The sequence below is a fragment of the Fusarium redolens genome, assembly GCF_020744475.1.
Source record: "Fusarium redolens strain MPI-CAGE-AT-0023 chromosome Unknown BKA55scaffold_12, whole genome shotgun sequence".
NCBI classification, from domain to species: domain Eukaryota; kingdom Fungi; phylum Ascomycota; class Sordariomycetes; order Hypocreales; family Nectriaceae; genus Fusarium; species Fusarium redolens.
The window spans coordinates 552,918-576,260 of record NW_025763675.1 but is presented as its reverse complement, the minus strand read 5'-3'; the positions used below and the strand labels follow the sequence as shown (position 1 = coordinate 576,260).

The following is a 23,343-nucleotide window of genomic DNA, read 5'->3' as shown; positions in this document are numbered from 1 at the left end:
CCAGAATACTCCTCCCATTTAAACTAAAACGCTTTTCTCCTCCTATTGTTCCTGCTTTGGTGTCTCTGACTCTGACTTTGCTTGCTGTTGCTCAGGCTGTACTTGCTCGGGCTGTACAGGCGATATCACTGCCGGTTGTTCAGTGGCCTGGGCTGGCTTTTCTTCTGCTTTTGGCTCCTGTGACAGCTGGGGCTGTGGCTGTTCTTGAGCGTGTTTCTGTTCTTCCTCCTGTGGTTGCGTGGTTACAGAAGCAGCGGCCGGGACAGGTGTTGGCACTGTTGCAGCGGCCGGTGGGGTGTCAACATCGAGCATAGAAATGATTTTCTGGGGTGTCTGAGGGCTTTGCGGCTTTTGAGGTTCTATCTGAGGTTTAGGTTCAACTTGTGGCTGAACTGGAGATTGAGTCTGCTCCTTTACTGGCGGCTGGGCTTGAGTTGTCGGCTGAGGCTGAGGTTGAGGCTGAACCTGAGCCGGTGGGGGAGCTTGCGCTTGAGAATGGTTTGGCTGAACAGGCGATGTGGGCTCAGGTTCGACCATTGAAACTGTGGCTGTCTGGGCAACTTGTGCCGCTGTAGGAGCCGCACCCGTTGCTGGACCGGGAGCTGCAGAAGGGTTAGAGGCAACAGCGGGAGCACCAGCTATAGCTGCGAGTGAAGCATGCTGCGTTGGCTCATCTCTTCTAATCTCCAAACTCTTTCCTCGGGGTTGGAAGGTTGAGGCGCCCAGGCCAGGACGATCTGCAGGTGGAGGAGACTTATTCCTCCTTTGTTCCGCACTCTCCTTTGCTTCACGATATTTGTTCCTGATCCATCCTATGGGACCCTTGGAATCACTTTCTCTGCCTTGATCGAAGCTACCCTGTCCCTCGCCCACAATGTAAGGTCGGTCTGAGCTCTCGCTCTTTCGAGGCCTATGACTAGAACTTGATATTGACAGGTTGCTGACATCGCCATTGTCGTTCTGCCCAAGGGCAAGGCGTGGCGAGGTGAGACCGGCAGAGGAGCCGTTGTCGGCATTCTTACTCCTCGACAACCGCCAACGCTTCTTTCGTTCTTTTTCTGCTTGATCAACAGTGCTGACAGACTGTTCGTCAAGAATTTGATCCAAGTCCGAGCCTTCGTTGAAAGATGAGTGCAGAGACGTCGGTGGTGACTTTTTCGACTTTAATGTATTGTCTGGGTGCAGGCTCTGGTTTGACGACGCTTGAGATGCCCTAGGAGTGTGCTCAGATGAAACATCACTCTTCTGCTGTGATAAAGAAGCAGGGGATGTGAGTGAAGCTTCTTGAGGATTTTGCCCATGTGGCGGTCGATCATGTAATTGTTGCTGCTGCTCCAATGCTTCTCGATGTCGTTCTTCGAGAATCGGGGCTGGTTGCTGTGGCAATGCCTGGGCTCCTGATTCATAGTGCTGAGCGTGTTCCATCGGGTTAGCCATTTCTGCCCCAGGGGATGTTGATGCCGCATTCGGATGTGTGTACGTCAAAGAGGCAGCAGAACTCTGCGCACTTGGATTCAAGCTGCCGGGTATCCTCTTCTTCTTCAGCTTGTTGGGCTGTCTCTTGTCGCCCGTATCGGTGTTGGGTGTGCTACGGAAGATGTTGGGAAGATTGCGCTCTTTAGATGGGGTGGAAGACTCCTGCGGCACTTCAAGTAGTCTCTCGTGACTACGGCCTGTTACAGGAGCCTTCGTTGGTGTGAGGTAACCGCCAGAAATAAACTCGGATGACCTTGTCGATTGGGGAGATTGTTCTATGCTCTCCGTTGGGTTGACTTGTGTCAAAGGCTCAAGATGAGCAGGAGAACGAGGCCCTGAACCTTCAGACCTCTGAAAGCGGCCAGTACCAATGGCAGGAGACTTCTTGGATGGCACGGTGTTGCTTCTGGCCAAACCACCTGTTGTCGGTGTAGCTGTCAAAGCTGGACTGCTGGGTGTTGAGCTTCCGTCATTCCTGGAGTTCCGCGATGACACGGATCGGTTTCTTCGAAGCTTGCCATCTCGTCGCACACTGTTGGCGCCTGCGCTTGCATTGGACGCCGATCGACCTAGACTTGTCTTTCGAGTAGGTTGAGGGGTGAGAGGACCACTAGGTGTGCCAGACTCCACCTCTTTCTTGGTCTTTTCATCAGCAGCGGTGCCCTGCATACCGATGAGGAAGTGATCCTGGTTCTCGATCAAGAAAATAATAACACATTGGTTCAGTCGGTATTCCTCGGGAGCCATGGCATGTGCTGGGTGAGAGAGCATGCCTGGCTGGAAGATGGCTGCCAGGTTCTGTGAGTTCATGCGATTCTCGTCCGCTTTGGCAGCAAAAACAGCGAGAAGGTCGAGAATGTAGAGAAGTAGTTGTCGGTTCAAAGGCGGTAGCTCTGTGATCAGTCGCTGGTACTGTAAGATGGCTGCTTTCTCGTTGAAATTTTCGACGAACTGGGGCCCCTCTGCGTCACCAACAGCTTGCTTTGTTGCGCCTCGGAGGGGGTCGCGGAACTTCTCGTATAGATCGAGGGGAACGACGGGTTCGGGTAGGTCGTTGAGATATCGTCGCAAAACGTTGGCAGCATCGTGTACAGTGTATCCATCCCAGACGAGACCCTTCCCGTATCTATCAGGTGAGTCGAATATGGTCTTAAGCTCCTTTATTCTCTTTTCCGAACCGCTAAGCCGGAAAATACCTTCGACATGGGTAGCTGAAAGGAAGCGTCAGCACAATTTCCCTGTCAGCCAGGCCAAGTGAACCAACCTTTTTCTTTGAGGAAGACGCCACATTTTGCGACGACGATGGGAACATAGCCGTAGATGTAACTCTGTCCATTTTCATCGATGAGCGAGATAGCGACGTTGGCATATGTAATGCTTTGCCGCAAAGGCACACCGAAGATACCTTGGGGACGGGTCTCTGAAAATACGCAAGTTAGAGATCAGACATAAGAAGTGGGGGCAAAGCTATGTGCATATTGAATTCGTGACTGAGAGCATTGTGTGTGCAGCAGATTCAGTTGTGATTAGCCGTAGGCGCTGTTGTCCAAAGTATTCAATATCGTCGAAAAGCGCATCGCGACAGGTGATAGCAACGAAACTATGTTGCTTTATGACGTTATGACGTTCTGACTCGAGGCTCGGCAGGGTTGCGCAGTAAATGTTGGAAGAGGGATATATCTTACCCTGGGGTTCCTGGTGCTTCGAAGGCAGCTTGAAACCCTTCCACCATGATTTGAGATCGCGTTTGCTGGGCGGGGATGCTGCATTGTTGATTTGAAGGGCCGGCTGGTTGGCCTGGTTAGGATTCGAGGCGGCGGACGTCATGGCGAAGGGCTGCGCGTGTCAAGAGCGAAAGCGTAGAAGAGTATGAGGTTGACGTGACGAGGGACACTACAGCTGGGCCGGCCCAGTTGCCAGAGTCACGATGGCTGGGCCTCAGCCTCAATAGAGGTCGAGCGAGGATGCGGCGACAAGGTGCGCTGAAGCGGTGACCCGGAGTCGTGCTATGATACAGAGGCCGGGTTCAGAGAGGCGGGTGGGAGGCTGAGGAAAAGGTCTCGACTCGACCGATGCCGATAGGCGACAGCAGGATGGAAATGGCGATGCGATGCGAGGCTAGAGATCAGGAGCTAGAAATCAAAGCCTTGAGCTGGGGAAGCTCAAGCGAGCAAGCGAGCGAGGGAGTCGATGGCAACAGTGTGCGCGCCAGTCTAGGATGAGACAGATCGGTCGATGATTGGTAGCGTCAAGGGCGTTAGAGCGGTACAACAGTAGTAGTGCAGGGCGTCAAGGCGTTAGGCGCTGGCTTGGTTCAGTTCACTTGTCTCTGGTAATCCAAATCCTTGGCTCTGAGGCACAGGTTTGGGCGTAAGCAAGAATCGTGAAGGCAAAAAGAGTGAGTGAGTGATTGCGATGTGATGGTGACGAGGTAAGGCGATAAAGAAAGGAACGGCAAGAGACGCTTCGAGCGGGTCAAGGCTGTAAATTATCGCTCAAGTCGATGATTGCCGCGTCGTAGCAATAGAGGAGCAGAGCAGTTGGTGGCATCAAGAGCCAGCGAGCGAGTGAACGGGAGGGAGTAAGATTAAAGAAATTCAATCCAATTGATGTGAGGCGGGGGACTTGGGACCGAAAGCCACTATTGTAGGTACCCGTAGCGTAGCGTAGCAGTGCTGGGTCTGGGTCTGGGTCTGGGTCTGGGTCTGGGTCTGGGGGGAGGACAATTGTGTCCAGGTACATACAGGGAGTGTTGGAGGTACCGTGCCTGTCCGCAGGGAAATGATAGACAAAGACAAAGGGATGAGATACAAGGTTATGGTCCCAAGCTCAAGAAGAAAGCGAGTATCAAATCAGTTTCTGAAGTATGACTCGATTGACTCGGTGGTTGTAAGGGTATCGCTTCGATATGCTGTGTGGAGTTGAGGTTAATACTGTAATAGGAATTGCAAGAGAATGGCAGATACTGCACAGCTTCTAATTATGTATTCCTATGCAGATGCCAAAACAAACCAGCTCTGCTACCTCTGCGCCTTTGCCTCTCAAATGCTTGACGGCGAATGTCAGGCCAGTATCGAAACGAGTGGAAACGGTCTGCTGTAAGTGGGAGCAGGGGGAGAACCCAGGCACGCTGTACTTGGCGGGTGGGCTTATTTACCAATGGACAATAACCTCTGTTAACGTGTGTAATTAGGGCAACCAAATTGGGACGAAAGCGAATGACCAAACGAACGAACGAGCGTGAATGTGAACAAGCGAGAGCGGGAAGTGGGAAGATGGACAAGGACAAGGATGATGATAGAGACAAGATTGCGAGAGGGGAGGAGAAATACGAGAATGAGAATGCAGGTCGAGTTTAGTTATCCGTTCGTACATAAACTTTCAATAGACGATGCAATGGGACCATCTCAGATCACTTCTCAGGTACATCGTCCGGTGTTGGTGAACTCTGAATATCCCTTTGAACTTAATTGCTAACAATGCAAGTTACGAAGACCTGATATCATTGTCAATATCAGTGAATACAGTTGTATACTACGCAGCTCAATGCATCTTGAATGCCCGTCTACGTTGGATCTGATACTACCCATATTCAGTCAAACCAACTATTTTGTAGGATCAGATCTCTAATAAAAGAACTGCCATGTATAGAATAGTCGGATATTAACTGATCTATTCACAGAGTCAACCACCCAACGCCGCAAGCGATTGCTGTTGGTGGATACTTCTGGCGCAAGCAATTGCGTCGTGGGCATGGAGGTTTACCAGGATCCAAGCTTGGAACATGATCTGTCAAGTTGATCACATCACTCGCTCAATCTACCCTGTTCTGCCCTATAAGTTACAACGGTAATAGATCTCTCCACAGTGACGAGGTACTGTCGATCACAACTCTAGGAGGATATACCCGCCAATACGTAACTTGTTGAAGTAGCTCTTATCACAGTTGAGGGAGACTCTGAGTCACTCACTCACTCAAAGAAAAATGCCCTGGACGCTCAGCTGAAACCACTACTGCAACTCGACAACACCAACGAACCATAAACCATGGATGATATCCCGGGCACTAAGCATCAGATACTGGCATATCCGTGGTCTGCAGTCTGCACTCCTAAAAAAGAACAGTTAATCTTAGTTGGCCGCCTCCACTGATGATGGTGCTCTGAAGTCTCTGTCTCGATCTACAGGGCTGTTCATGTTGACTGTCCAAATCGAGAATCCTTTCATTTCGACTGTGAGGCTAAGACCCTAGTCTCGCTTGGTGCACCAACAAGTGAGACTGTGTCTTATATCCAGACAATGGAATTTGGGCGATAAAACGGATAAACTTGATGTTTACTTTTCGACAGTTGAATCTTTAAGCTGATGTATACGTACTTCTCTTTGATTTAGGTATGCATGGTTGGCATTGACACAAGGGACTGGCGATTGATGGATGCTTCCATATTTGGCATGTACATCTCCAGAGACGATGAAAGATTGCAACCATCACACGTCAGTCTTTCGCCTCTCTTGAATTCTCTGTGTTTTCTGATTCGTCGCCCATCTCAAGCTTCAGTTTTGTAGATATCGACGAGTAACTGAAGTTCTGAAAGCATGATCGTCTTTATATATGGTCCATATGGTCTATGCTATAGGTCCTCCTACGTCTTGTTATACTTCCCAGTGCCTTCGACTTCTACGTTTTTCTTTGATCAAAGGCATATCTTGGTCATTGACGTCTTATCTTACTGCACATCAAACACTAGGCACCGTACATGGACTGCGCCTCATCCAACCCCGACCCAACTGCACTTGTCAGGCGAGGTGCCGCGCAGATCAGTGTTTCATGTTTTTTCTGCCATCAAGTGAAGATATAAGAATAGCAATTGCCATGCTTACCTCCAACGTTTGCCTCGTCTTGGTCAGCTGAATTACGTGGTGAGCTGCAGATGTTTGGATCTGCAGAACATGGGAGGCTAGGAGGGGTAGTTAAGCGGGGAGGTGCTCACATGCACAGTCTCTCAGTAGATGGATGTGTAAGTCCTCAGTTACCGTAATTGACAAGAATAGCAATGGCTGTCAAACAGGTTATCAAGTGTATACGTAGGGTCTTCAGCTGGTCAAAGAAGCTCAACTCCACTATCATGGGTACCTGGCTACGTCAGAGGCTCCCACCAGAGCAAACAATGCAATACCAGAATAAGCATTCAGCGCTGAGAATTGCTCTAGAACTGTAGAAGAGAGAATGAAAGGAAAATACTGATGTATCATATGAGTCTGAATCGCGTCACTTTAATAAACGGCAATCACAGTTGCGGTGCATTTAAAGCTCAGCCAATCCGGGGTAAAACGATAATGCGATCCCGCCGATAAGCCCAACCCGGCTGCTTATCTCAAAATTTCAGTCTCCATATCAAACCAACAACGTCAATCCACCTCGACAAGCCTTATAAACTCGATTTCATCAACCACATCACCCCCTTAACCCGTCAAAATGGATATGTAGGTCTTTCCATGCTCAATTTCCTATCATTAAATTGCAATGCTAATCAACATCTCTCAATCACAGGCTTTCCGCAGCCGAGCAGCGCACTCTTGAGCAGCGCATGCAGAAGCGCCAGGTTAAGGAGTTTATGGGTGTATGTACCCCCCCGACGAGTATTGCGATCGAATTGTTGCTGATGAACTTGTCTTAGGCATTCGGCGGTCTCGTTGAGCACTGCTTCATGTCCTGCGTCGATGACTTCACCTCAAAGGCCATCTCAACCCGAGAAAGTGGCTGCATCAACCGCTGCGTTCAGAAGTGGATGGCTTCTCAACAGCGCATCAGCGACCGCTTCCAAGAGCACAACGCCCAGCTCACAGCTCAGATGAACAAATAAGCGCGAGATACTCCAGAAACGAGACATGTACGATTGGCAAGGAGGGACGACGAGGGGAAATGCACACAAAATCTGTTCTATTGGTATCAGATGTGCTCCGGATTATATATGAGATCGAAAAGACGGAACGCTGTTTATGACCATGATGCACCGTGTGGCTAGGTCTCATGGCAACAGATGCACTTGTATATTATTATGGGCTATAGGCATGAGGCGCTTGGGCTTAATCTGTCTTCATGGAATGAATTTATAACCCATTCTTACTCACTTCCCACTTCTGATGTCCCTTCTCGTCCTGGCGACTCAACTTGACAAGACAGCAGTTCGTGTCCGAAAACATTATTACAGACCGGCAAGCCGGTTCACAAGATAGGTCGGTTTATGTCAACGAAATCAAATGAAGTCTCTTATGCCATTCCGCAATGCATACAACCTATTCCAACGCCCTTGACCTAAGACACTAATAATGTACACCTTGGTGATTATCACTCTTTTCTTCTAAATTCCCATATTCATATTCAATTATCTGCTTCTTCACTTAGCACATCCCTGATGGCATCTAATTGAGCCACTGCTTTCTCCTCCAAAAGACTATCATATGCCCCTGTGGCAGGCTTCATGCCACGCCAGTCCATTTCACGCTGACCTAGGGGCATGAGTCGCTCCTTTAGCAACTTCTTTGTGCTCAGCCAAAAGTCGACGTTCTCTAGCAAATTTGCGGAGTCCCATTCCACGTCAGGGATATCCCGGTTATTATTCACGCGGAGAGCAGCGAGCACTCGTGTGAGGAGGGCAAGAGAGTGAACCTCGGATATCGCAACCAGGGTCAGGTAGTGCGGCGACGCTCGAGACTGAGTACGACTGGCTCCAGGTGCTTCGAACCGGTCCACACTTGCTTCCAGTAGGTGAGGGAACTGATTAAGGACGTACGCAACTTCTGGAGCAACGGTTGCACCCAAAGCTGTAAGCAGGTTCAACATTAGCGGCAACAGTCCTTTGGCCCAGATACCGTAGCAACGTTGCACCACAGGGGAATCAGAATAGGGAGAAATGTTGGACTTCAGCATGAACTTGGTCAAGTTCGCAGATAGGATGTTGCTCAAGATTCCATCGCATGCCATCTGTTCAGCAACCATAGGGAGAGTTGAGAGTTCAAGCAAAAACAGCATGCTCAACTCGCCATAGATAGGGTCGCCTTGATCCGCCAATCTGTCTGCCCATGAGTAGAGAGACGAGGCAGCATGGATGACTTGATGCTCAGCCATAATGTTAAGGACTTGAGTCTGAGACTGGTCCATATTGGGCAGGCTTATGCAGGCTTGAAGGATGGCTGTCAACAATCCTAGATCCTCCGGTGATACACTGTTTTCATTATCGTGAATAAGGCTGACGAGTGCGCGGAAACCTCTGCCCACAACTCGGTCAAGGATATTCAGCACAGTTTGCGTAACTGTCACGGTAGTTCCCTCAAAAGCATCATGAGATTCGGGTGCTTTCTTGCCACTGATTTGGTAGGCACGCAGAGTAACGAAAAGAGCCTTTAGAAGGGTGCGGTAGTACGAGATAGATTCAGTGCCCCAAGGCTCCTCAACTCCGTTCATGGTACCAACAAGGGTCGAGAGAAGCTGGTTGATGTCCTTGACTGGCACTAATGACTTGACAAGGCGCTGGATCAACACAAGCGCAAGGCTCGCCCTGGACTCAACAAGCTTTAGGAAGATGTGTTCAGGTCCTGGAATTCCTTGGTTGGCATTGAGGCATTGTTGGGCAACCTGCAGCATTTGCTTCTCCACGGTGTCGTTCTTAGGCATGCATGTTGAAAGCTCTACAAGTAAAAACTCCCAGGCATGGAAAAGGGCCTAGTAATAACAAAATTAGCTATGTCCATGGTACACAAGACACATTAACTTACGAGCTGGGCGTCAACTAAAGACAAGTTGGTGTTTGCGCGCTCCATCTCTGTCTTGAAACCATCGTCCTTGCGACCTTTCCAGCCTGGATCGAATCGTAGCATCTGGTCGGCGCGTTCTAAGTCATAGTAGTAACTCTTGCCGAGCTCCCGCGGCTCCAAGGCGGTCCGCTTGAAGTAATCCACAGGGCAGTCCGAATACTTGTTGGAAAAGTTTCGAGCGAAGTTGCTGTGAAGAGACTTGTTGTAGCCTCCAACCTCAACTCCATCACGCAAGTAGTAGTCGAGATCGCCGATAAGGTTCTTTGCCAATGTGCCAGAGTTGCCCAGATGCCGCGAGTGGTAAAGCTGCATAGCAAACGTCTCCGCAATGTACGCGGCCAGTCTTGCCTCAAAACCAGCACGAACAGGGTCAGACTTGACGGTTATGCTGGATGACTTGAGGTCTCGGACATATTCTCTGAGCCCATCAAGGTAAGCGGTGTCTTTCTGGAGTGTGAAAACAGTCCAGGGCCAGAAGTTCTGGGCCGAGGCGACAAAGTCCAGAATGACCAAGGCCTCGCTTACTTCTAGGTCTTTCAGCTTGCCCAGCTTGGCAAGCCCAGTGGCAAATACCGAGCTGGAAGAAACATCTGTCTTCTTTTTGTCTTTCTTCATTGCCTCTCTGGGGGTCTGCCCGGTAAGAAGGCAATTAGACATCCACTGTTGTCGGTTCCTCAGAATGGCCGAGAAGAACTTCCATGTGGCTTTAACCTCGCCCCTGAGTTCAAAGGGCTTGCCCAGGGTAGAGAGGAGTTGGAGGAAAGACTTGGAAATCTGAGGCCCCAAGTAGCCGAGCAGTGACGGGGGCTCACTTGATGATTTGCCAGCATTTACAACCAAAGACTCGAGTAGCCACATGGTGGGTTTGCGGAAATGGTCAGATGCTGCGCACAGGCGTGCAAGCAGGGTAGAGCTTTTGAAGAGGTAAGTTTCGATCATGCTAGAGGGCTGCTCTAGATAATTGGCGACGCGTAGTAGTGTTGCCGAAAGTTCGAGTACTGAACTTAACTGTGCCTGTACCATCTCCACGCGTCTTGGGTAGAGGGTACTGTCGGCGGTTGTAAATGCTGTGATAAGGGATGATAAAAGGGGCTGGAATCGCAGAGATCCAGTTGAGGGCGAAACAAAACAGTCGATAACATAAGAGGCGGCAGGTCGTAGGCATGAAGTCAGATTCTCAGAGGTTGACGGATCGCCAAGACTGTAGCTATACATAATCACCTTTTGCAAGATTGGTACAACCTCTCGGAGCACTGAGGAGCGGCATGTGTCAGACGCAAACCTCCAGGTTGAAGTATTCTCAAAGATGTCTACTCCTGCTTGGGCAATGGCGTAGCTGACCTTTGCCAAAACTTTATCTGCTGTGCCCAGCCAGGGGTTCAGATCTGACTTGTTTCTGCCTGTTGTCTGAATTCCAGCTCGACGCTGAACGGCGGAAGTCATTGCAGTGTCAATGAGGTTTGAGAATAGTCTAAGACAAGACAGCAAAAATTCGAGCCTCTCCTGGACCAGGTCGAGGCTTCCGACGACCTTGGTGAGCTTGCCAGCTCTGGACTCGGAACTTAACAGCTCGCATCGAGAAAGATATGACCACACTCTGCTAGGGTATATGGGCAGGATCGCATCGAGGAATTCAACGCAAGAGTTCAGTATAGTGACGACAACGTCCTCGCTCTCCGCAAGATCAACCTGCATGTAGTAGTCCATTGTCTCGCAGACAACTGTTAGGAGATCTCTGCCACTACCCGCATCGATATGTTTCTTTGCCTCATGAAGAATATCATTGTCTGAAAGCACCAAAGCGCCAGTGGACTCCTCCCTGGTGGCGTTCAAATAATCCATGCGAATGAGTGTCGCGAACAGAGAGATGACCTCAGCAGTTTCTTCTGGCTGGAGCATTCCAAGTTCAGACTGATAGCCTTCCTTCATCAGGTTGATTTCCAGTCGTCGACCCAGGAGCGAGATAGTTGAATGGGGGTACTCCATTGAGACAACTCTACCTGTATCCGTAACAAATCGTCCGTATGTGCCTGCTGGTATCCGGTACGCATCGTCCTCAACACGTCTTCCTCGCCATGAAGGGGATAACGAGATAATGGGAATGTCTTGCAGCAAACAGAAAGTATTAGTGTTCTCGTCTTCTTGTGCGAGCTCGTACTCTTGGAAATAGTCAGGAAGTACGAATGTGAGGGTTGGTGTTGCACGTAGAAGGTTAAGGATCATCTGAGACCGATCGCTCTCACGGAGGCTAGTAGCGCTGGCTAGAGTTCGGCAGAGAGTGATAAACGGCAGAAATTCATATGGGTATCTGTCAAGAGCTTGCTGAAAGAAGAACTCCAGTGCAAGATCATCATTGACCATAGATGCAAGAATATCTTGCTTCTCCGAGAGGTTCTCCTTGTTTGAAATGTCCCAGTAATTTCGGCCGGCGCTTAGAACGGAAAGAAGGGCGCTCACTGGTTCGGACTGATAACCAACGATGGGGTATGAAACCATAAGAAGCTCAAGGAAGACATGGCGAAGGCGAGCACTGAGTAAAGGGGTCATGCTACCCTCATCTGAGGGACCTAGTGCTGTTGCCATATTAGATACAACATCAAAAACACGGCCCTGGGCCGTGACTTGCGATGCAAGCTGTTCCACCACGACGAGGTCCTTGGAAGAAGTCGCATTCTCGAGGAAGCCGTCAAATTTCGAAGATTCGATGGAGAAGATGCTGCCCGCCGAGTTTCGCCTTGCAACTGGTCGAATCACACCTCCTGCCTCAAAGGTCTCTCGGGCGTTTTGCTGTAGCAAATTATCACGCTTCTCTGTTCGGCTTTGGTATGAAACATTCATGCGATGAAGGAGAAGCGTCCAGGCGAAAATAACGGGTGAAGCGCTTTCGCAATCGGCCTCGGCAGCATTTAGTATACTCTTGTGGACCTGTTCAAGGACGTCGGATGAGAGCAAGTATGTATCGTAGGAAGTGTCTGCTTGGGTCGCATCCTCTTCTCTCTCGGAAAGATAGTTTAATGAGCGAGCTGGCTTGAGTAGTATCAGGGACACGGCGACGGATAGTGTCTTCAGGGGCAAAACCAAAGGCGCAATGCTCTCATGGATCTGGGGGGCACTATTAATACAAGTCTGCCATCGATCAAGTTGTACAATACATACCGGCTGAACAGCGTCAAAGAATCTGTAGACTTCCATCAAAGAAAACCACTGGTTGACAGCACTTGAAGGTGCAAAATCGTCGCCAAAACTGTCAACAATCTGGAAGACAACAGACAAAGCATGAATAGCTTCGGTTAGAAGCGTTCGCAGCCAATCTAGTTCGACTTCCTCAGTCACCCACTTCTCATCCGTTACGGCTTTTAGACCTGATTCGATGCGGGACATAGAGTCTGTGAGAACTTGAAGGTAAGTCGGGAGTAGGGGTTCGGCATCGTCTCGCGAGGGAAGCTTCAATCGGTAAGTTTTGGCTAGGTCGAGATCAACACTGGCGAAGGTCGGTAGTCTTTCGTATAGCTTGATCGAGTTGGCATAGTCCGCAGACATCATAAAAAAACGGCGCTCGGTAAGATAGGTATCGAACAGGCGTCGCTGTCTCGTCTCGGGCTTCTCGAACTCGGTCCAAATCTCCTCAGCATCCAGCGCAGCCGCCGATCCTAGGTCCAAAAGAAGTCCTGACCCCTGGCCATTGTTAAGGCCGGCAGCTTCCTGCAAATTCTTCGCATCTTGAGATGATAGTGGGCCACTGAGATGGCGCGCAGGACGAGACTGGTGTTCTATCACAACCACACGCAAAGCTGCGACTAGGTTGATTTTGGCATTCTTGCTGAGCCATTCGGCATCTTTCTTGATCGAGTCGATATCAGGTCGTCCATCTGAGCTTGCGGGAACATTTATCGGGGCTGTTTTTGTTTCAAAGACTTTTTTCGTAGCTTCATCTGCGGGTGCGAAGGTGCTGGCAGGGTCCTCAAGAAGACGGTGAACATAGTCGTCGCTCAAAAATTCGATAACGGCAGAACTTGTAGTTCTCTGACCAGAACTGTCAGATAGCGCAGTTGCGATGAGCTTCCAAGAGCTGAGTGGCGAGTTAGCAGTGAGTTTATTTACATGGATAGATAGGCAGCGCAAGAGATGAGAGCTGCAGAAGCAGTCAGTCAACTTACAGCAGTACCCGCTCCCCAGTCAGGCATTGTTCTAGGGAGGGGAAATAAATGCGATCGGCCACCGGCGCCATTGCAAAGAGCGTCAAAAAGGCGACAGTGGCATGCGATGCATCACCTTGCGATTAGGGTGGATGCGAAGAAAGTTTGATTTTGATGCTTGTTGACGCGCCTGGTCGCGAATGGATGGATCGAGCTTTGGCTGGTCAACTTTTTGGACCTGAGCTAGGGAGCTCCGATTTAGCCCAAGTTTATCCGGTGCTTCAGTGGACGGCAGTTGAATCGGACCTTATGCCTCCATACGCCAAATATAGTTAGCACTGTGCAAGGCATTGTGTCTCAGCCAGAGACGACAGTGCGCTGGTCAGTATTACACTGGCCGAAAGTCGCATTCACAGCTTCTTTTGTTCAACTCTATTCAAACTTACAGTGACTCACCTTTTGCAACGTCACCGTTCTCAGTCTCGTAAAAATAACTCATTTTTACGAAGACACGGTTTCAAGCAGTCTCCCTTCTCGTTGTTAATTTTTCGAGAAATAAGAGAGAGAAAATGGGTTCCTCCGATATTATCGATCACTCGCCTCACCAGGCTGATCCATCCCCTCCAATTCCAACGGCCTCCAACCTTATTCTTATTGACAACTACGACTCTTTCACCTGGAACATTTACCAGTATCTCGTCCTTGCGGGAGCTACGGTAACTGTCTATCGAAATGACAAGGTCACTGTGGATGAAATCATTGCCAAGAAACCCACTCAGATTATCATCAGCCCCGGTCCCGGTCACCCCGAGACTGATTCTGGTGTGAGCCGCGATGTCATTAGGCATTTTGCTGGCAAGGTTCCTATCTTTGGTGTCTGTATGGGCCTGTAAGTCTTGATCTTTCACTAGTATACCAATTCCTCTAACGTTGTTCCAGTCAGTGCATCTTTAATGTCTATGGTGGAGAAGTCAGTTCAGCTGGTGAATGGCTCCATGGCAAGACTTCGCCGTTGACCCATGACTCTAAGGGCGTATTCTCTGGTCTCAAGCAGGGTGTTCCAGTTACTCGGTACCATTCTCTTGCAGGTACCCACGTCACTTTGCCTGAGGAACTGGAGGTTTCCTCTTGGGTGGCCAAGCCTGATGGTTCCCCTGGTGTCATTCAAGGTGTTCGTCACAAGAAGTACACCATTGAAGGTGTCCAATTCCACCCTGAGAGTATTCTGACTGAAGGTGGACGAGCTATGATTACAAACTTCCTCCGCATGCAGGGAGGTACTTGGGAGGAGAACACTCAGTTCCAGAAGTCTGGTTCTGCCAACAGTGACGACTCGGCTGCAGCCAAGCCCAAAAAGAACAACATTCTGCAGCGAATTTACGCCAACCGAAAGGTTGCTGTGGACGCCCAGAAGCAAATCCCTTCTCAGAGATTTGAAGATCTACAAGTCGCATACGATCTTAACGCTGCCCCTCCCCAGATCCCTTTTGTCAACCGACTACGACAGTCTCCTTTTGACGTTGCGTTGATGGCTGAGATCAAGCGCGGTTCTCCCTCTAAGGGCATCTTTGCGCTGGATATTTCCGCCCCCGCACAGGCTCGAAAGTACGCTTTGGCTGGCGCAAGTGTCATTTCCGTGCTCACTGAGCCTGAGTGGTTCAAGGGTAGTATTGAGGACTTGAGAGCCGTTCGACAAGTCTTAGATGGCATGCCCAACCGACCCGCAATCCTCCGTAAGGAGTTCATCTTTGACGAATACCAGATCCTCGAGGCACGATTGGCTGGTGCGGATACTGTTCTGCTCATTGTCAAGATGCTTGATGCTGAGCTTCTACAAAGGCTGTACAATTACTCTCTCCAATTGGGCATGGAGCCTCTTGTTGAGGTTCAGAATGCTGAGGAGATGACAACTGCAGTCAAGCTGGGTTCCAAGGTCATCGGTGTCAACAACCGTAACCTCGAGAGCTTTGAGGTTGATCTCAACACCACAGGTCGGCTGCGCAGCATGGTGCCTGAAAGCACAATCATTTGCGCGCTAAGCGGTATCAACACCCATGATGACGTTTTAATGAACAAGAGGGATGGTGTCAATGCTGTTCTAGTTGGTGAGGCCATCATGAGAGCCCCTGACGCCAGTGTTTTCATCAGTCAACTATGCTCTGGAACCGAGCCCCCTGCTAATTCTGATGTTGGATCATCTTTGTACGTCAAAATTTGTGGTACTCGAAGCGCTGAGGCTGCCCTGAAGGCTGTCGAGTCAGGGGCAGATTTTGTTGGCATCTGCCTTGTTCCTAGCGCCAAGCGATGCATCTCACATGAGACTGCCCTTGCAATCTCAGAAGTAGTGCACACATATCCTAGCACTCGAAAGTACGAGACCCAAGTAGCAGCAGCAGACAACAAAGCCGAGGACTTCTTCGAAGCTGCTGCCCAAAGACTTCGTAACCCCCGACCTCAGCTCGTCGGTATTTTCCAGAACCAGCCCCTGAGCGAGGTTTTGGAGAAGCAGAAGCAATACGATCTTGACCTAGTCCAGCTTCATGGTGACGAGCCTATCGAGTGGGCAAGCCTCATTCCCGTGCCTGTCGTTCGATGCTTCAAGCCTGGCCAAGTTGGAATTGGCCGTCGAGGATATCATACTGTTCCTCTTCTTGACTCCGGCTCTGGCTCCGGCAAGCTTCTCAATGTCACCAATGTCCAGGCTGTTTTGGAGAGTGATCCTGAGCTTCGAGTCTTCCTTGCTGGTGGTCTCAACCCTGACAACGTTGCCGAGTCTGTCAAGGCCTTGGGTCCCCTGGCTGATCGAGTGATTGGCGTTGATGTGAGCAGTGGGGTGGAGGAGGATGGAAAACAAAGCCTAGACAAAATTGCAGCTTTCATAAAGGCTGCCAAGGAAATCCGATAGAAGATAGAGAAAAAGACAGGCTATACAATTGCAGGAAATTTTTCATGAGCACCCAAGTTTGATTGACGTTGTGGGGTTGTAATCCAGTTCAAATTGTCCCCTCTTTGACGTGGTCCTGATAATATTCCTTTCGAGGGAACCCTCCTACAAGGCAGAGATATCATTATCCCGTTCGCTGCACTCTCTTTCGCATGGCCTAAAGCACTATCCAACATGCACTTAGACTCACGGTCTCGCGTTTCATCCTTTATCACCACAAGTCCGATCCTGAGCTTTTACAGTCACATCTCTTCTCATTTAACGTCCTCCTAGGCTCCCGCTCTTTATCCTATCTTATAACGAGCGTCTCATTTCATAGAGGATCTTAAGGCTGATACTAATTTCTCTCTTCTAAGTTTTCATCCCTTCCCGTAAGACATCTTCAACTTCGCCTATCGATATTTATTCTGTTCTTCCTTCTTCACTTTCTATTCTTTTCCTCATTCGACCTCTACTTCTTAGACCCAAGTACAACATTCATCAGTCCTTGTCCTTCAGTTCTTCAACAATTCATCAACATTAGGTGAAGTGCAGCAGACATGGTCGCTCAGATCTTCAAGAGCCGTATAATTGCAGCCGCAGGGCCTCTTCCTGGTCAGTTGACAGTGGACAACCTGAAGCGATGGGCCTCACTTCGCAAAGGCGTCTTTATCGAAGACTTTGACGAGACTGTCACTCATCTCCTCTGCACCAAGGAACAATTTGACAAGAAACTTCCTAAAGGTACCAATTTTTGTTCTTTACTCTCTTGCTGTTGCAACTGCTTATAAACTTATAGTCAGAAAGGCATTGAAGCTCGGCAAGGGCATTCACATTGTCCATTGTGACTGGTTTGAGTACTCGACAGTCAAGAACAAGAAATTGCCTGAGGCGGACTATTCTATGAGAAGCCTTATCGCAAAGCAAAACGCAAAGAAGAGAGAAAAGGCCCGGATAGAAAAGGGTAAAAGAAACGCGGAGAAATTTGTTAACACAAGTATGTTTTTCAAAGTTCTGCTGATTTATAGAAACTAAAGCTCTATTAGACCTCTTCCACCTCTATCGAGACCGTCTCAACTTTGTCTACCAGGTCAACATCACTCGAGATAACGAGTTCACCGGTGAATTCGGACAGAAGTATTCTCTTTGCGTAAGCAAGGTTTTCGGTTCTTGTCTGTCTTGGTACTAACAATAAACAGTTGTGGGAGTCCAACGCCAAACCTCACTTGTACTGGTTCACGGCCAAATTCCTCAAGCACAAGGGCAACTCTCAGCCATCGTACTACCGCCCTAGCCCTCACGAGGGAAAATGGAGGGCTCAGATGGAGCTGTTCATGGACTTTTTCAGAAAGAAGACCGGGATCGATTGGCAAGATCGGGTCTCACTGGCCCAAACAATGCCCAGTTCGTATTTTCAGTACGAGCCTCCGGTATGTCTAACGTCAACGTACTCTCCATGGAGAGAATGTACTGACCATCTATAGTCCAGAGGAAAACCCATTGGGCGACGTCTGAAGCACGACATTGAGTATTGTCGAGAGATCAATGCTGGGATTCGGGGATTGCCATGGCCTCCCCTCGAGGAGGAAGAGTGTAAGGCTGACTCGGTTGAAGACGAGTCTGACACTGGACCTAGAGCCCTCGAAGAGGACGACGTAGTGATGATCTCACCTCCATATTCCCCTCGCGTTCCAGAGGACGGATCTGGCACTGATCCGAAGGGGTCTGGAGACGACATAGAAATGGCGTCTCCTCCTGATCCTAAGAAGCGTCCAGATGAAAACGAATCCTGCTCCAGTTTGAGGGTCTCTCAGGATAAAATGGAAGAGATTCCCCCTTCTGAGTTTGAGCATCCTCAAGAAGAAAAGGCAGCTATCACTAGTTCAGAGACCCTTGACGGCGAAAAGAAGGCCGAATCACCTCCTGAATCTGAAAATGCTCAGGAGACAGACAAAATGTCTGATGCCTCTATGTATGCAAAGACAGAGAGTGCTCATGCTACTCCAGCCTCGTCTATTTATGAGAAAGACCTCTCACAGGCAACAGGTCAGGGCGTCGCTGTGGTTCCTGATGATGTTGGCGAGATGGGGATCTCCTTTGAATTCGAGACACGAGAGCCTCTTTAGTTGGAGTTCATATCGAGGTTATGGGTATTACAGGTTTGCTATCTTGCGGGGGATGACGGAAACGAGCGTGCCAGGTCTCGGGTTATCAATTGGAACATTCAACCAAATTGCTAGGAATCTTGAGAATGGGTTACTATCAGCTGGGGTAGCATATGATTGGGACGTGCATATCTTGGGGGACATGGGGACACTCGTTCAGTGGGTTTGGCGTATATGGAACGATAGCTACTTACACAGCAATGCTCATACTGGCTTAGAACTTATTCATTTATACATACCCGATGTGTTATTACTGGTCTCCTTGTTATTTCTGAGCTTCAGAACCTCAACTTGGGTAGAACAAAGACCACGAGTATACACGCAACAGCAAGCAAAGCGATATATGCGTACAGGAGCAGCCTCCCAAAATATCCCTTTCCTTCTGTCATCCTCTTGAGCATACCCATTCGACCCTTCGCCGCCTCCATGCTCTGTTCCGTCTTATCCATTCCCTCACCCGCACGCGCCACTACTTCCTTGTCTGCCTCAAGAGTAGTTGAGAAGCGTTGTGAGCTTGACTTAAGAGCACTCGCCATCTGAAGAATCGATTCGGAAAGGGCTTCCTGTTCGGCTCGTTGGTGGTCAAGTAAGGCTTCGGCTGTTGCTGTTGATGTTTGTGGAGTAGAGGGTTTACTCCGGTTGGCGAAAAGGGCGGCGCGCGCGGTTGAGTGGGCAGGCGGTGATGGGGATGAAGGCGCGCCTCTTGATCTTAGGTTCTGCGTTGTTTGTGTGGGTTGTTGTTTGTGCTCTTGCGATATTGTAGAGGTCTCAGGAGGTAATGTTGATGCTGGTGCCGGTGCTGTAGCTGTTGTCACTGGTATAGTTGTTGTCTCTGGGGGTTCTGACTCGGCATCATCATCTTGTCCTGAGCTTTCAGTGGGTTGGCCTGTTGATATGGAATCGACCATACTATCGCTCGGCGTAGGTATTATTTCTGAGAGGATATCTTCTCCGTCAGTACTCCCATCATCGTCGTCCTCTTCAATTGCCACCTGTCGTAATGTCAGCTTAAATCCTTCGCCTGGTCCTGTAAGCCATTTCTTACTTGTCTCAAGTCTTCTAATCGATCCAGTAGCAGTTCTAGAAGCTCTCTCTTTCCATTCAAGTCGCCTTGTACTTCAGCCCTTCGACCTGGCGCTTTAATCGACAGCGCATCGTGTTCTAGTTTCGTCAAAGAGTTTCGTGCATATTCGAGGTTCTATAGTCCAGAGTCAGTGTATAGGGATGTGGAGTCCGACATAGGTACTCTTACAGATGCTACTCGTGCTCTTTCGAACTCGCTCGATCGTAGTCTTCGTTCGCGGTCGCTATCTGTATGGAGAACGGTCTTTTGTAGTCGCAGCAGAAGGTTTCCCAGCTCTGCTGATGCAATATCAATTGCGCTTCTATTGATTGAAGGGATGGTAGAATGCGAGAGTCGCGCCATGGTTGTATTTTTGTTTGGTTGTCGATCTCCTGAATCTCCTCCGTCTCTGGTGCTGTCTCTGGTGATTTAGTGACGTGTGAGGTTCAAGGAAGCTCAAGCTGTAGCGGCGGGTCTTTGTAACTTGAGCATGTGCCAAGCCACGTCGCAACTTACACCACCTTAACTACCAACCTAACTATTGATGAAATTCAACAATCTGTCTATAAGCGCTACATAGATATATAATTGGGTTCATATACAGTTGATAAGTTAACAGGCTTAACAAGTTTAAACATTATTTGACTGGTATTGTATCGATAGACAATACACTACTTAACTGAGTAGTAAGCCAGCTCACATTCGAGTAACCTTTATCATTCGCAGAGTCAAGGCAAAGACAAAATACAGTGACCCCCATAAAAAAAAAGACCAGAATCACCACAATAGGCACACAATGTCATACAGAGCCCAGCGGGACTTTATGAATCATTCTTTCAAGGGACAAAAGCCCGTCGTCGGTGTTAAATACCCTACCCTATACAATGCGAATTGGGTCTCAGTCCCAATACCTAAACGCCATGCGCCACTTGAAAATGAGCAGGATCATAACGATTAAACTATCCCGGACCCGATGCTTATTTGCCCATTCTTTCCATATTAAATGGATGGATAACTTCGAGAGAAATGGCCAATCCCAGACCAAGCATGATAGACCGCCAGATGCTTGACAATTGCCTTGCCTGAATACCAAAAGCTCTGCATTTCCCCTCAGAACACGAATTCCGATAACATTGTGGTTGATGCGCTTTGAGTTCGGTGGTCGACCTAATCTCTTGGTTCGCTTTTCCTATCGTCGCCTTCATCCTTTTCCTCTTCCTTCTCCATAGCATTGCGTAGCCTCTCTTCTTGGCGCTTCCAATGACCTCCCTCTTCATAGTCTGCACTGATCTTCAATGCTTTCCGTAGTCGTTCGCTCTCCTTGATCTTGGCATCAGCCATCTCGTGAACCTGGTGTTGCTTGAATGTCTTTCTTTGGCCGCCTCTCCTTCCAGAATTCATCTCGGCGAGGAGTTTTTGTCGGAGCTCGTCACATCGCCTATCGATCTCGTCTTCGTCGACCCTTGTTCGTGTTAGCACAGTGAGCTATGTAATTGGGTGTATACAAAGCCGTACTCTTCTTCTTCAAGCTTGTCCCTCAAGTCGAAGACCTTAACTTCGACCTCGCGCTTGCGGTCATGTTCCAGGATCCCCTTGTCCGGCTGCCGTTGCTTATGTCGCAAGCTATCGAGATCTTTGGGATAAGGAGCGCCGTAGTCGCGAGGCTTGATTTGAGCAAGGTTGCGTTGGACGTAGCCCGAGGTGCCGCTGCCACGGGGAGTATTGAGACCAACGTTATCAGACATTATATAGTAGGCGAAGTATTGTGTTTTGAAGGTTGAAAGGACTGTTGGATAAGTTGGCGCGTAGATAATGCTATGGACAATCGGGATCTGTTATATATGCGACAGCGACAGGCAGGTGGAGTTTGGTGATGTAGGACCCTTCTCTGCCGCTATCGCTTCAGCTGTAGCTTCACCGCCTACCCTTCTCGGAAGATAAGATAAGCAATTATCGCCCCTCCATGATGGAGGGGCATGGAATATTTTGATAATTTGTAAGTGAGTCAACATCTGAACATTGACGGCACAACTCATTACTTTCTTCTTCTTTCCATATAAGTAACATAACATAAAACTTGGATATTGAGAACCTCTGATACTCTGAATTCCAGATTTAAAACTTCCGATATCGTCCAAGATGCCTCACGTTCCTGCTTCAGCTTCAGCTGACAGCCAAGGCGATGCGCCTGGGCTCGTCTTCCCACCAGTCACTAAAGATCACATCCAAAACTGCTCTTACGACTCCTGGTTTCCCAAGTACCGAAGTTCTTGTCTCAAATCTCGCATCATACCACTCCCTCCTTCTTTCGTCGAGTATCTCCATGAAGATGGTATAGTTCTCGCAGATGACGATGAGAATCAAGATGAGCCCGAAGAAGAATGGCATGCATCATCAAATACATCTGCAAGGCCTCAAGTTAGGGATCCCGATTCCTCAGATGATGAGGAAGACGAACCCGAAAGACTACCTCCTAACCAGAGATTTCCGGAGACACACAATCTCATTAAGGAGAAGATTGCAGAATTAGGTGGCTCAGTTGCACCTAAGTTGAACTGGTCCTCACCAAAGGATGCCAAGTGGATTTCGCCTCACCAGAACACACTCAAGTGCACGACCCCAAACGACATCTATCTACTCCTTAAGTCATCTTCTTTTGTTTCTCACGACCTCGATCACGCCTTCGATGACTGCACTCCAAGACCTCCAACCAAGCCATACGCGCCCATTCTTGTTCTAAGACCATTCTTTACCCCTCATGTGGCCCTTGAATTTCGATGTTTTGTTAAGCATAGAACACTCATTGGTATCACACAGCGAGATCTCAATCATTATGCTTTCCTGGAGCAGATTCGACCTCAGCTGTGGCGCAAGATCAAGACATTCTTCCGAGAGAAACTGAGGTTCACATTTCCTGATGCCAGCTTCGTCTTTGATGTTTATATTCCAGAGAACTCCTTTGAGAAAGATGGACTTGGAAAAGTCAGACTAATGGATATCAACCCATGGGCTCCTCGAACAGACAGTCTCCTTTTTGGCTGGCAAGAGCTTCTTGAGATGGATGTCAAAAACCCCCTTTATGGAACATCAAGTAATGAGGCCGGCCCGGATGTCAGCGGCGACGACACAGTCACAGAAGGCGAGGAGGAGGATGACGATATCGAGTATCGACCTGAAATGGGCCCTGAATTCAGAATCATAGAAAAGGATGACCCAGCTGCATACAACTTTAGTAGCCCCCAATATTCAGCGCACAAGCTGCCAAAAGAGGTAGTCGATGCAAGCATGGCTGGCCAGGGAGGGTTGATGGAGTTTGCAATGCAGTGGAAGGAGATTACCGAAGGAAGAGGAGATGGAATTTGGGAGCAGGCTGCTGGTGCTAGGCAATAGATTCTCAGAATTAGATAATGTGAACAACCCATTGAAGAGTGAATTGGTTCTCCACTCGCCTGTTCGTTGAGTAAGCCATTGGATAGCATTTGACTACAGAGTGGTGTTTGGCGCATCGATAATGCCAAATCAATAATGGAGTAGGGGTAGGTAAGGTACTTAAGATACCACAGACTTAGAAGAAAGAGCAATTATTAGATATTCTGGTTGCTCTCCAGTTGAACGAGTTGAGTTCACCAATTTCATATGGGATGAACACCACAACTTGGTGGGTTAACCAGTAGCACTCCCGCATTGAGCCGCGTGTTCACTAAAGCTTTTATGCTGTTCTTGCAAGTGAATGATAAATAGAGCCAATGAAAAATATTCGCGTCT

At 48.9% G+C, this 23,343-nt stretch overlaps 7 protein-coding genes across 7 annotated transcripts; 3 read left to right on the top strand and 4 right to left on the bottom strand.

The window, feature by feature from the left end:
* Window positions 1–42: 42 nt before the first annotated feature.
* Window positions 43–3,303, bottom strand: BKA55DRAFT_517121 (uncharacterized protein; the record flags this gene model as incomplete). The annotated part of the gene is made up of 3 exons (XM_046188152.1): window positions 43–2,687; window positions 2,741–2,896; window positions 3,162–3,303. The coding sequence occupies 3 exons, from the start codon at window positions 3,301–3,303 to the stop codon at window positions 43–45; spliced, it is 2,943 nt and encodes a 980-aa protein (XP_046046891.1).
* A 3,458-nt stretch (window positions 3,304–6,761) lies between these two features.
* Window positions 6,762–7,628, top strand: BKA55DRAFT_574671 (Tim10/DDP family zinc finger-domain-containing protein). The gene is made up of 3 exons (XM_046193322.1): window positions 6,762–6,960; window positions 7,028–7,097; window positions 7,155–7,628. The coding sequence occupies exons 1-3, from the start codon at window positions 6,953–6,955 to the stop codon at window positions 7,338–7,340; spliced, it is 264 nt and encodes an 87-aa protein (XP_046046890.1). The 5' UTR covers window positions 6,762–6,952; the 3' UTR covers window positions 7,341–7,628.
* A 96-nt stretch (window positions 7,629–7,724) lies between these two features.
* BKA55DRAFT_677594 (nucleoporin subcomplex protein binding to Pom34-domain-containing protein) lies at window positions 7,725–13,620 on the bottom strand. Its single transcript, XM_046198119.1, has 4 exons — window positions 13,449–13,620; window positions 12,448–13,360; window positions 9,253–12,393; window positions 7,725–9,199 (listed from the first exon to the last, which is right to left on the bottom strand). The coding sequence occupies exons 1-4, from the start codon at window positions 13,517–13,519 to the stop codon at window positions 7,859–7,861; spliced, it is 5,466 nt and encodes a 1,821-aa protein (XP_046046889.1). The 5' UTR covers window positions 13,520–13,620; the 3' UTR covers window positions 7,725–7,858.
* Window positions 13,621–13,864: 244 nt separating this feature from the next.
* On the top strand, window positions 13,865–18,476 carry BKA55DRAFT_665296 (indole-3-glycerol phosphate synthase-domain-containing protein; the record flags this gene model as incomplete). Its single annotated transcript, XM_046197743.1, has 7 exons — window positions 13,865–14,316; window positions 14,367–16,248; window positions 16,923–17,094; window positions 17,150–17,347; window positions 17,397–17,500; window positions 17,550–17,780; window positions 17,835–18,476. Exons 1-7 carry the CDS (start codon window positions 13,997–13,999, stop codon window positions 18,474–18,476), a joined length of 3,549 nt encoding a protein of 1,182 aa, XP_046046888.1. The 5' UTR covers window positions 13,865–13,996.
* Window positions 18,477–18,793: 317 nt separating this feature from the next.
* Window positions 18,794–19,941, bottom strand: BKA55DRAFT_692559 (uncharacterized protein; the record flags this gene model as incomplete). The annotated part of the gene is made up of 3 exons (XM_046199796.1): window positions 18,794–19,507; window positions 19,561–19,713; window positions 19,768–19,941. 3 exons carry the CDS (start codon window positions 19,939–19,941, stop codon window positions 18,794–18,796), a joined length of 1,041 nt encoding a protein of 346 aa, XP_046046887.1.
* Window positions 19,942–20,271: 330 nt separating this feature from the next.
* BKA55DRAFT_574664 (cwf21 domain-containing protein) lies at window positions 20,272–21,441 on the bottom strand. The gene is made up of 2 exons (XM_046193321.1): window positions 21,094–21,441; window positions 20,272–21,040 (listed from the first exon to the last, which is right to left on the bottom strand). The coding sequence occupies exons 1-2, from the start codon at window positions 21,321–21,323 to the stop codon at window positions 20,746–20,748; spliced, it is 525 nt and encodes a 174-aa protein (XP_046046886.1). The 5' UTR covers window positions 21,324–21,441; the 3' UTR covers window positions 20,272–20,745.
* A 148-nt stretch (window positions 21,442–21,589) lies between these two features.
* BKA55DRAFT_574663 (D123-domain-containing protein) lies at window positions 21,590–23,321 on the top strand. Its single transcript, XM_046193320.1, has 2 exons — window positions 21,590–23,142; window positions 23,206–23,321. Exon 1 carries the CDS (start codon window positions 21,718–21,720, stop codon window positions 22,966–22,968), a length of 1,251 nt encoding a protein of 416 aa, XP_046046885.1. The 5' UTR covers window positions 21,590–21,717; the 3' UTR covers window positions 22,969–23,142; window positions 23,206–23,321.
* Window positions 23,322–23,343: the final 22 nt, after the last annotated feature.